At 46.4% G+C, this 11,337-nt stretch overlaps 1 protein-coding gene across 1 annotated transcript in view; it reads left to right on the top strand.

Moving 5' to 3' along the window:
- RCCD1 (RCC1 domain containing 1) overlaps positions 1–6,072 on the top strand; it is an 8,083-nt gene extending 2,011 nt beyond the window's left edge. Inside the window, exons 3-8 of the mRNA XM_010841139.1 lie at positions 25–236; positions 418–539; positions 2,905–3,003; positions 3,666–3,836; positions 4,465–4,494; positions 5,012–6,072. Coding sequence (XP_010839441.1) covers positions 25–236; positions 418–539; positions 2,905–3,003; positions 3,666–3,836; positions 4,465–4,494; positions 5,012–5,163 — 786 coding nt within the window. The 3' untranslated portion in view covers positions 5,164–6,072. The remainder of the gene's footprint in view (positions 1–24; positions 237–417; positions 540–2,904; positions 3,004–3,665; positions 3,837–4,464; positions 4,495–5,011) is intronic.
- The last annotated feature ends 5,265 nt before the right edge of the window (positions 6,073–11,337 follow it).

Raw genomic sequence — 11,337 nt, 5'->3', positions numbered from 1 at the left:
GGTGGGGCCCCCCTCTGGTCCCAGGCCGTGCAGGAGGCGGAACACGGACCCAGCCGTGATGAGACCCAGGCGGGGCCGCTGCCGCTGCTGCCCTGCGCTCGTGCCTACGTGAGCCCGCGGCCGCCCTTCTACCGGCCTCTGGCCCCCACGCTGCGGGCGCGTAGGCTGGAGCTGGGCGCCGAGCACGCGTTGCTGCTGGACGCCGCGGGCCAGGTATTCTCCTGGGGCGCAGGCAGGTGAGTGGGGTTGGCCAGGTGGGCCTGCTGGACTTTTGCTGGGATGCCGGGGTTGAGGGTTCGGTAAATGTGACCTCGGAGTGGGAGGTCAGCATACAGGTGGCTGGAGGGAGTGATTGGGCAAGGACAGGGAGGAGACCTCTTGGTGTGACTGTAGCTGACTGGGACCTCCTTTGCTCAGGCATGGACAGCTGGGCCACGGGACCCTGGAGGCAGAGCCAGAGCCCAGGCTGTTGGAGGCGCTGCAAGGCCTACGCATGGCTGAAGTCGCCGCAGGTGGCTGGCATTCTGTGTGCCTGAGTGGTGAGTGACCTAGGGCTTTTCCAAAACCAGCTCAGGGTCTCGCAGGTGCCAAACCTTCCTCCTCCTCTCCCCATCTCATGGGTGGCCTAGCCAGGCCTCCTTCCAAGCTCATCCTGCATCCATCAGCCCAGTCATTCCTGACTCCCAAATGCCTCAGATTCAGCACCTGCCCCCTGCCCCCTCATCACCACCCTCATAATCCGGACTGTTGGCAGTTGTTTCCTGTCTTCTGGTCTCACTACCCCTCCCATCCATCTGCCTCCATCCAGGGCTGTCATTTTGGTCCCCAAGGGAGAATGGGGGCGTGAGGGGCAGCCGAGACAAGGAGGACGGAGAAGAAAGGTAGCAGCTGCCCAGGTGGCCGTAATGCGTGGCACAGGGTGGACACTGGGAGGCCGACCCGGAAGAGGATGGTGGTCAGTGTGAGCTCTGGTGGTGTCGTGGCTGGTCACCCAGGATGGGAATGAGCGTCCCTTGAGACTGTGTTCACCCCTCTGGCAGGAGATCCAAGTGCAGCTGATAGCTAGGCTGTGGGATGGGGCTGGTGGCAGATGATTTTTGCAAGGATCTGCATCAGGGTCTCTGGCCAGTACTTAATATTGTTACTGACCAGGTCGGGCCGCACAGCCAGCCAAACACTGAGACACCAAGGTTGATAGCCAAGAGTTTATTCACAAGGCAGCCAAGCGAGGAGACAGGAGAATAAGCCCCCAGTCTGCCACCTTGAAGGGTTTGGGTTATTTATGGCATAAGCCAGGTGGTCTTAGGCATGGAGAAAGGTGATTGGAGGTAGGGAAGAAGGTGAGGTAATCAGTGTTATGAGCAGGCATACCTGAGTCAACATGGTTCTGCAGATTTCAAAGTGGAGGCGCTTTGGGACTTCCCTGGCAGTCCAGTGGTTAGGACACGGAGCTTTCACTGCTGGGTTCAATCCCTGGTCAGGGAACTAAGATCCCACAAGCCACGCAGGCAGCGGGAAAAAAAAGGAGGCAATTAGCATGATCTGAGGGTGGAGTTTTCCAGCCTTCTGATATCAGAATTCCACTCACTGGCCATGTGCACAGGCCCAGTTTTAGGGTCAGTGGTCCCATTTAGTCTCCAGCTGGCTTTTGCTGGGCAGGCGCTGACTCCAAGTTCTTGTGAAACAGCTGGGTTGCATGAAACTGTATGCAATTAAAGGGAAAAATAGAAAAATAACCAAAGTGAACTTAATGAAGGCACTTTACAAGCAAAGGGGTTTTAATAGTGTGTTCCTCATCTGTTCTCCAAGGAAAGTTCAAGAATTTCTCCTTAGTTATCACCTTCTGTTAACTCCGTGGGGCATGGTTTCACTCGGGATCTTTAAAAATGACTTAGGCCTGCATTCTCCCCTGCCTATGCTAATGGGCCTGGGTTGGCAGCCAGGCTTGAGAACTGCTGGGCAGGAGGAAAGAGACGAGAGGATCGGAAAGTGAGTGCAATGGGAGTCTCACACTGAGATCCAAAAGGAGTCTGAGGCCTCGGTGTCGTGTGGTTGGAGCACTGTCGCTTCAGACCAGACCTCCTAGGTTGACACCAGCATCACTCTGCCCCTCGTGATCTTGGGCGGAACACCTCAGCGCTCAAGCTTCTCTGGAGTAAAGTGGGGACGTGCTGCTTCAAACACTGGCACGGATTAAACACTTGAAAAAATCAGCTACTGCAGTTAGTGAGTTTTTAGCATTAGGGCTCCTGCTCCAGCCAGCAAACTGTACGGTGTTGTGGGAGGGGGCAGGCGATGTTGAGAGCTTCTAGAGGCCTTCAGGGTGGGGCAGGGTGAAATGGGTCAGCTGTGCGGCGACAGATGGAAACTGACCTTTTGGTGATAAGCGAACTGTAGTGCATACAGATGTCAAAATACACGCAGTGTTGTGTACATGAAACTTATACAGAAAGTTTCATGCTGTGTCAGTTAAATCAGTGCTGTGTCAATTTAAAAAACACATTTTTTTAAAAAGGTCTTCAGGACCAGTGATGGGTAGGATTGAAGAAAGGAGCCTGGGCTCACTGGATGTGAAAGATACTAAGGAACTTCCAGGGACTCATTTCCAAATTGCATGTTGGGGGTGGGGGCTGGGAATTAACAACAAAGGGGAAAAGTGACCCTGGAGAGGAAAGCCTAGTAAGAGGTGTCCTTTAAGAATAGGGTGACCGGATGCACTCAAGGGGGAAAGGCCCTGCTGAGACAAGGAAGCTGCTGGGCCCTGGGGAGGTACTTAATCTGGAACGCTGACCTGGGTGCGGCAGGCAAGTGTTGTCTCTCGGGAGCCGCACTCCTACAGGGAATGTGGATGGATGCAGGGGTGATCTGAGTCTGTTTAATGGGACCCTATTCTCTCTGTCTCAGAGACAGGAGATATTTATATCTGGGGCTGGAATGAATCAGGGCAGCTGGCCCTGCCTACTAAGAGCCTGGCAGAAGATGGAAAGACAACTGCAGGAGAAGGTGAGGGTCAGTTTTGTTAAAAATTTATTTTACTGAAGTACAGTTGATTTGCAGTGTTGTGTTACCTTGTGCTGTATGGCCACTTGATTCAGTTATACCTACGCATACATTTTTTTAATATTCAGTTTATCACAGGATATTGAGTATAGTTCCCTGTGCTATAGATTAGGACCTTATTGTATTTTCCATTCTATATATAATAGTTTGCATCTGCTAACTCCAAACTCCCAATCCATCCCTCCCCTACCCCCTCCTCCTTGGCAACCACAAATCTGTTGGTGAGAGTCAGTTGATTTCCACACATTTCTGTCATTCCTGCCTCCTGGCCATAGGCCGGCTTGAGAGCTACAGGGCTCAGAAGGGGTATGTGATATCCTTGGGACCCCAGGACACACTGAAGGACTCTGAGCCCCTTATGAGAGGGAGCACGGCAAGGCTGATGCCAGTGTCCTCACGGCTCACCCCACAAGCCTGTCAGCTCCAGCACTTCCCAGGGAATTCGGGGTTGGAAGGGACAGCTTTGGAGCTAGAGTAGGGGCTTCAGCTATTCTGTGTATGAATGAGGTTTATTATTTTGATTACTTTTTACGATCGAGGTGTAGATCAGGTCTCAGTGAGTGTTCACCATCATCATCATCATAACTCTTACTGCTTCTCTGAAGCCTCAGGACTGGAAGAAGATGGTTCCGAAGTGAAGAGAGGCTCTGCGGGTGAGGATGGAGCCCCCGCCCCCTTCATAGCGGTCCAGCCATTCCCAGCTTTACTGGACCTCAGCCCGGGCTCAGAAGCAGTCAAGGTCAGCTGCGGATCCCGGCACACGGCAGTGCTGACAAGTGAGTGGGGCCAGGTAGGCTGGTTCAGGATGGAGCAGGAAGCCCCCTCCGCCCACTGTCTAACTGGCGGCTGCAGGAAAGGGTGTGGTCACTTAAAAGACTAGCAGCCTCACTCCCTGGGGCCTTTCACAGAGGCTACCCAGCCTGTCAGGCCCCCAAGGTTCTTCTGGAGGGAGGCTAGTGTTTGCCAGCCTTGCATCGGATGAGGGTCTGCCCAACCCTGCTCCTGAGACTCCAAATTTAGCTGTGAGTCATAGCCGTTGGGCATATAGGAAGGTGAACTTTTTCAGTCTGGATCCTTTACCACCCCAAACGCGACCAGCCCGTGTGCATGCCGCGTGCTAAGTCGCTTCAGCTGTGTCCGACTCTTTGCGACTCTCTTTGAGACTGTAGCCTGCCAGGCTACTCTGTCCATGGGATTCTCTGGACAGAGGAGTGGGTTGCCATGCCCTTCTCCAGGGGATCTTCCTGACATGTGACTATTGTTAAAAAAGGAGAGGGAATGTGTTGGTCTGCCAAGCAAATTGCACGACGACCACAGTGAGCTGGCTGTGGGTTGTGGCAGGCTGAGCTGGACTCATGCCCTGTCAGCGTGGCAACAGCCCCTTTACTGTCCTTTCGGTTGCAGGAACGGGGGAGCTCTACACCTGGGGCTGGGGTAAGTAAAGGGTCTGCTTTTGTGATGCTTAAACTAAGGGGAGGAAAAGACCTGCAGGTAGCGGGCAGGTGACAACAGCAGTGAAGCGAAGCGGAAGCAGGGGTCTCAGTCTCAGCACGCCCGCTGGACTGAAAAGCCATCTGTTCCCTTCTCTGGAACAGATCTAGGCACACTCAGGGCAGAGCTCAGAGAACCAGGAGGTATCAGCATTTCCCATCTACCTTTCTGAAAAAGTATGTATCCCCAGGGAATGTTTCGCCAGCATCTCTGAGACCTATTTTGCTCTGGCCCTGGGAAGAGAAAAAGGTAGAATGGAAATCTCTGGGCATCTGAGCTTAGGAGCGGGGAGCCTGGAGGATTTGCTTGGCTGTATGGTGCTGGTCTGAACTCACGGAGCAGACAGCAGCAGAGTCGTGGCCTAAGCCCAGCCCTTCGGTCGATGGGCTGATTTTCCTTCCTGGAGGGGAGAAGTCACAGGGCCCAGCAGAGGATGGCAAAGAGGCTCATTTCACTTTAGGTAAATATGGACAGCTTGGCCACAAGGACACAACCACTTTGGACCGGCCCTGCCGTGTGGAGTACTTTGTAGATAAGCAACTCCAAGTAAGAACTGTGAGCTGTGGGCCCTGGAATACCTACGTGTATGCTGTGGAGAAAGAGAAGAGCTGACCTATGGATAAGGGCATAAAAGAACAGTAGAGTGGAAAATTATTCAGCCAACACCTGTGAAACTCCCCACAGGGCAAGGAAAACCACTGCCACACCCAGAGGCCTCTGCTTTGCCCCTCCCGGTCATAGCCCTCTTGCTCCACCTTAGAGCAGGCAGCATCTTCAACTTTGTCCCCCCATTAGAAACACCTGGAGGGAACTCCCTGGTGGTCCAGTGGTTAGGACTCTGCGTTTTTCACTGCTGAGGGAGTAGATTCAGTCCCTGGTCAGAGAACTAAGATTCCACAGGCTGCAGGGTTTGGTGTGCCCCACACTCCCAGAAAAAAAGAAACACCTGGAGATTTGTAACTGGATGCCTAGAGATGCATCATGAAGAGAAAGTGAAAGTCGCTCAGTCATGTCCAACTCTTTCAACCCCATGGACTATACAGTCCATGGAACTCTCTAGGCCTAAATACTGGAGTGGGTAGCCTTTCCCTTCTCCAGGGGATCATCCCAACCCAGGGATCGAACCCAGGTCTCCCACATTGCAGGCAGATTCGTTACCAGCTGAGCCAGGGCCGGGATCATAGACATGATGAAATCGTGAACTTAAGGGTGTGGAACACAGACGTGGGTAGATTTTTAAAGGGCTTCCCTAGTGGCTAAGACAGTAAAGAGTCTGCCTGCAATGCAGGAGACCTGGGTTGAATCCCTCCCTGGGTCAGGAATATTCCCTTGAGAAGGGATGGCAACACGCTCCAGTAATCTTGCCAAGCTGCCCCATCCCAGATGATTTTTGAGGTAGTGCTAAGACTGGGAACCGCTAGAGGTCATCTTTTGTTATTCATTTGAACTGTTTTCCCTTTGAATCTTACCATTCCATGTATACCTCTTTATACAGTAAAATTTGTCTGCTTTTGAACTTTAGGTAAATAGTCATTCTGTGTATATTCTTTTATGTCTTTTTTCATCAGCACTGTAAGATTCATCTGTGGTACCCTACAGCTCATTCACTTTCACTCCGTTACATGAATTATACCTCAAGTTTATATATTCTCTTGTTGATACTAATTTCTTTTTTCTTACTGAGTTAAAACACAAATAACAAAAAATTTATTATCTTAATCATTTGCAGCCGTCAACACCATCCAGTCCCATCTCTCCTCATCTTTTAAGTCTGAAACTCTACAGCTATTAAATAACTCCTCGTTCTCCGCAACCCCTGACAACTATCGTTATACCTTTTGTCTCTCTTTGTGATCTTGACTACTCTACCTAATGTAAGTGGAATCATAACAGTATTTGTCTTTTTGTGACTGGCTTATTATCAGTTAGCATAATGCCCTCAGGGATCATCCATGTTGTAGCATACTGCACAATTTCCTTCCTTTCTAGGCCTTATTAATGTTCCATTATATGTATAGGCACGTTCACTTTATCCAGTCATTGGTTGATGGACACTTGGGTGGCTTTCATATTTTAACTGTTGCGAATAATGCTACTCTAAACATGGATTTACAAATACCTCTTTAAGACTCTGCCTTTAATTCTTTTGGATATATACCCTAAAGTGGAATCACTGAGTCATATGGTAATTCCATTTTTAATTTTTTGAGGAGCCTGCATTACTGTTTTCCACAGTGGCTTTAACATTTTACAACCCCACCAATAAATAGTGCACCAGGGTTCCAATTTCTCCATATCCTTACCCAACACTTTTTTTGCTTTTTTAAAAAAATGTGTTATGTACTTTTGGCTGCGCTGGGTCTTCATTGCTGTATGTGGGTTTGCTCCAGTTGTGGTGAGCAGGGGCCGCTCTCGTTATGGCTTGTGGGCTTGTTGCCGTGGCTTCTCTTGTACAGGTTGGGCTCAGCAGCTGTGGCGCACGGGCTTAGTTGCTCCTCAGCATGTGGAATCTTCCCAGACCAGGGATCCAACTGTGTCCCCTGTGTTGGTAGGTGAATCCTCATCTATTGGACCACCAGGGAAGTCCAATTTTTTGCTTTTTTGACAGTAGCCATCCTAATGAGTATAAAGTGGTTATCTCATTGTAATTTTGATTGGCTATTTCCCTAAAGATTAGTGATGTTAAGTATCTTTTCATGTGCTTATTGACTATTTACATATCTTTTTTGGAGAAATGTCTATTCAGGTCCTTTGCCCATTTTGAATCAGGTTTTGGGTGTGTGTTGTTTTAGGAGTTCTCTATATATTCTAGGTATTAATACCTATCAGACTGATTTGGAAATATTTTCTCCCATTCTGTTGGTTGCTTTTTCACTCTGTTGATAGTGTCTCTTTTGCGTAAATATTTGTTTTTCGGTTGCATCGGGTCTTAGTTGTGGCTGTTGGGCTCAGTAGTTCGGTGCATGGGCTCCAGTTGTCTTGACACATGGGCTTAGCTGCTCTGTGACATGTGGGATCTCAGTTCCCAGACCAGGGATCAAACCTGTGTCCCCTGCATTGCTTTAAATTTTCATGAAGTCCAATTTATGTTTTTTTTTTGTTGCTTATGCCTTTGGTGTCATGTCTAAGAAATTATTGCCAAATTCAGGGTCTTGAAGCTTTTGTTCTATGTTTTTCTAATACTTTAATTTTTTAGGTCTTATATTTAGGTCCTTGATCCATTTTGAGTTAAATTTTTATATACGGTGACAGGTAAGGGTCAAACTTCATCCTTTTGTATGTGGATATCCAGTTTTCCCAGCACCATTTATTGAAAAGACTGTCCATTCTCCAGTGAATGGCCTTGGCACCCTTGTCAAAAATCATCTGCTTATATATTCAAGGGTTTATTTCTGGGCTTTCTATTCTATTCCTTTGATCTATATGTCTGTCTCTTTTATGTCAACACTGGCTTGATTACTATAACTTTGCAGTAGGTTTTGAATCTAGAATGTGTGAGTCCTAGTTTTGTTCTTTTTCAAAGTTGTTTTGCCTGTTTGGGGTTCCTTGAGATCCCATGAGTTATAGGGCTTTTCTATTTCTGCATAAAGGTTCTTGAGATTTTAGGGATTGCTAGAATCTATAGATTGTTTTGGGTGCTACTGATATTTTAACAATATTAAGTCTTACTGATGGTGAAGCTGAAACTCCAATACTTTGGCCATCTCATGCAAAGAGTTGACACATTGGAAAAGACCCTGATGCTGGGAGGGATTGGGGGCAGGAGGAGAAGGGCACGACAGAGGATGAGATGGCTGGATGGCATCACCGAATCGATGCACATGAGTTTGGGTGAACTCCAGGAGTTGGTGATGGACAGGGAGGCCTGGCGTGCTGTGATTCATGGGGTCGCAAAGAGTAGGACACGACTGAGCGACTGAACTGAATCCATGATCATGGGATGTGTTTCCATTTATTTATGTCTATAACTTCTTTCAGCAGTGTTTTGTACTGGGTTGGCCAAAAAGTTTTTTTTTTTTTTGTAACATCTTATGGAATAACTCAAATGTGCTTTTTGGCTAACCCAACAGTCTTCATCATACATGTCTTTCACCTCCTTGGTCAATTCAGTTCAGTCACTCAGTCGTGTCCAATTTTTTGTGACCCTATGGACTGCAGCACGCCAGTTCTCCCTATCACCAACTCCCGGAGCCAGCTGAAACTCATGTCCATCAAGTCGGTATTGCCATTCCACCATCTCCTCCTCTGTCGTCCCCTTCTCCTCTCACCTTCAATCTTTCCCAGCATCAGGGTCTTTTCAAATGAGCCAGTTCTTAGCATCAGGTGGCCAAAGTATTGGAGTCTCAGCATCAGTCCTTCCAGTGAATATTCAGGACTGATTTCCTTTAGGATGAACTGGATGGATCTCCTTGCAGTCCAAGGAACTCTCAAGAGTCTTCTCCAACACCAGTTCAAAAGCATCCATTCTTCAGCGCTCATCTTTCTTTACAGTCCAACTCTCACATCCATACATGACTACTGGAAAAACCATAGCTTCGACTAGATGGACCTTTGTTGGCAAGGTAATGTCTCTGCTTTTTAATATGTTGTCTAGGTTGGCCATAGCTTTTTTTCCAAGGAGCAAGTGTCTTTTAATTTCATAGCTGTAGTCACCGTCTGTAGTGATTTTGGAACCCCCCCAAAATAAAGTCTGTTACTGTTTCCCCATCTATTTGCCATGAAGTGGTGGGACCAGATGCCATGATCTTAGTTTTCTGAATGTTGAGTTTTAAGCCAACTTTTTTACTTTCCTCTTTCACTTTGATCAAGAGGCTCTTTAGTTCTTCGCTTTCTGCCATAAGGGTGGTGTCATCTGTATATCTGAGGTTATTCATATTTCTCCCAGCAGTCTTGATTCCAACTTGTGCTTCATCCAGTCCAGCATTTCTCATAATGTACTCTGCATATAATTAAATAAGCAGGGTGACAATATACAGCTTTGATGCACTCCTTTCCTGATTTGGAACTAGTCTGTTGTTCCATGTCCATTTCTAACTGTTGCTTTCTTGACCTGCAAGAGGCAGGTAAGATGGTCTGGTATTCCCATCTCTTGAAGATTTTTCCACAGTTTGTTGTGATCCACACAGTCAAAGGCTTTGGCATAGTCAATAAAGCAGAAATAGATGTTTTTCTGGAACTCTTTTTTTCAGTGATCCAACAGATGTTGGCAATTTGATCTCTGGTTCCTCTGCCTTTTCTAAATCCAGCTTAAACATTAGGAAGTTCACGGTTAAAATACTGTTGAAGCCTGACTTGGAGAATGTTGAGCATTACTTTGTTAGCATGTGACACGAGTGCAATTGTGCGGTAGTTTGAGCATTCTCTGGCATTGGAATGAAAACTGACCTTTTCCAGTCCTGGCCACTGCTGAGTTTTTCAGATTTGCTGGCATATTGAGTGCAGCACTTGGACAACATCATCTTTTAGGATTTGAAATAGCTCAACTCAAATTTTAATCACCTCCACTAGATTTGTTCGTAGTGATGCTTCCCAAGGCCCACTTGACTTCGCATTCTAGGATGTCTGGCTCTAGGAGAGTGATCACACCATCGTGATTATCTGGGTCATGAAGATCTTTTTTGTATAGTTCTTCTGTGTATTCTTGTCACCTCTTAATATCTTCTGCTTCTGTTAGGTCCATACCATTTCTGTCTTTCCCTGAGCCCATCTTTGCATGAAATGTTCCCTTGGTATCTCTATAATTTTCTTGAAGAGATCTCTAGTCTTTCCCAGTCTATTGTTTTCCTCTGTTTCTTTGCACTGATCACTGAGGAAGGCTTTTTTATCTCTCCTTGCTATTCTTTGGAACTCTGCAATTAACCTCCTTGGTTAATTGCCAAGTATTTTAGTCTTTTTGACTAAATTTCCCTCATTTTTTCCCTCATTCTTCTTTAGTGAGTTTAGCAAGTTGTAGGATACAAGAGCAATATACAAAAATCAACTATATATGTAGCCAAGTAACAACCAGAAATTCTAATTAAAAGATACCATTTACAATAGCATCAAGATATGAAATACTTAGGGATAAATCTGACAAAGATGTGAAATATTTGTACGCATGACCTATAAAATACTGCTGAGAGAAATTAAAGAAAACAGAAATAAATGGAGAGAGATGCCTTGTTTGTGGGTTATTAGTTCTCCCCAAGTTGGTCTACAGGTTCAATGCAATGCCAGTAAAAATTCTACCAGATTTTTCTGTAGAAATTGACAAGCTTTTTCCCCTAAAACTCATACAAAAATGCAAAGGACCTATAACAGAGAAAATGATGTTAAAAAACACAAAGTTGGAAAGTTAACTTTACCTGATTTTAAGAATTCATATAAATCCTCGTAGTCATTAGAACAGACAGATCAGTGGAACAGAAACTTACAGGAGAAAGTTTAGCTTTTCAGCTAATGGTGTTGGACAACTGGGTACTGTATGAAAAAGAATGAACTCAATAGGTACTTCACCAGAGAAGGTAAGAATGATCACAGAGAAGCATGTGAAAAGATGTTAAACAGAATTTTTTTTTAAAAAATGTTAAACACCATCATTAGGAAAATGCACATTACAACCACATTGAGATACCATTTCACAGCTACTAAAATGGCTAAAATCATAAAGACCATACCAAGTGTCACAGAAGATGTGAAGAAACGAACCTTAATACATCATGAGAATGTGAAATAAGCCAACCACTTTGGAAATCAGACTGGCAGTTTCTTAAAAAGTTAAACATATACCTACCATATGTAAGATCC

The sequence above is a fragment of the Bison bison genome, unplaced genomic scaffold (genome assembly GCF_000754665.1).
Source record: "Bison bison bison isolate TAMUID 2011002044 unplaced genomic scaffold, Bison_UMD1.0 scf7180017864155, whole genome shotgun sequence".
Classification (NCBI taxonomy): domain Eukaryota; kingdom Metazoa; phylum Chordata; class Mammalia; order Artiodactyla; family Bovidae; genus Bison; species Bison bison.
Note: the sequence above shows the minus strand (reverse complement) of the source record. Positions and strands in the feature narration are given on the sequence as shown.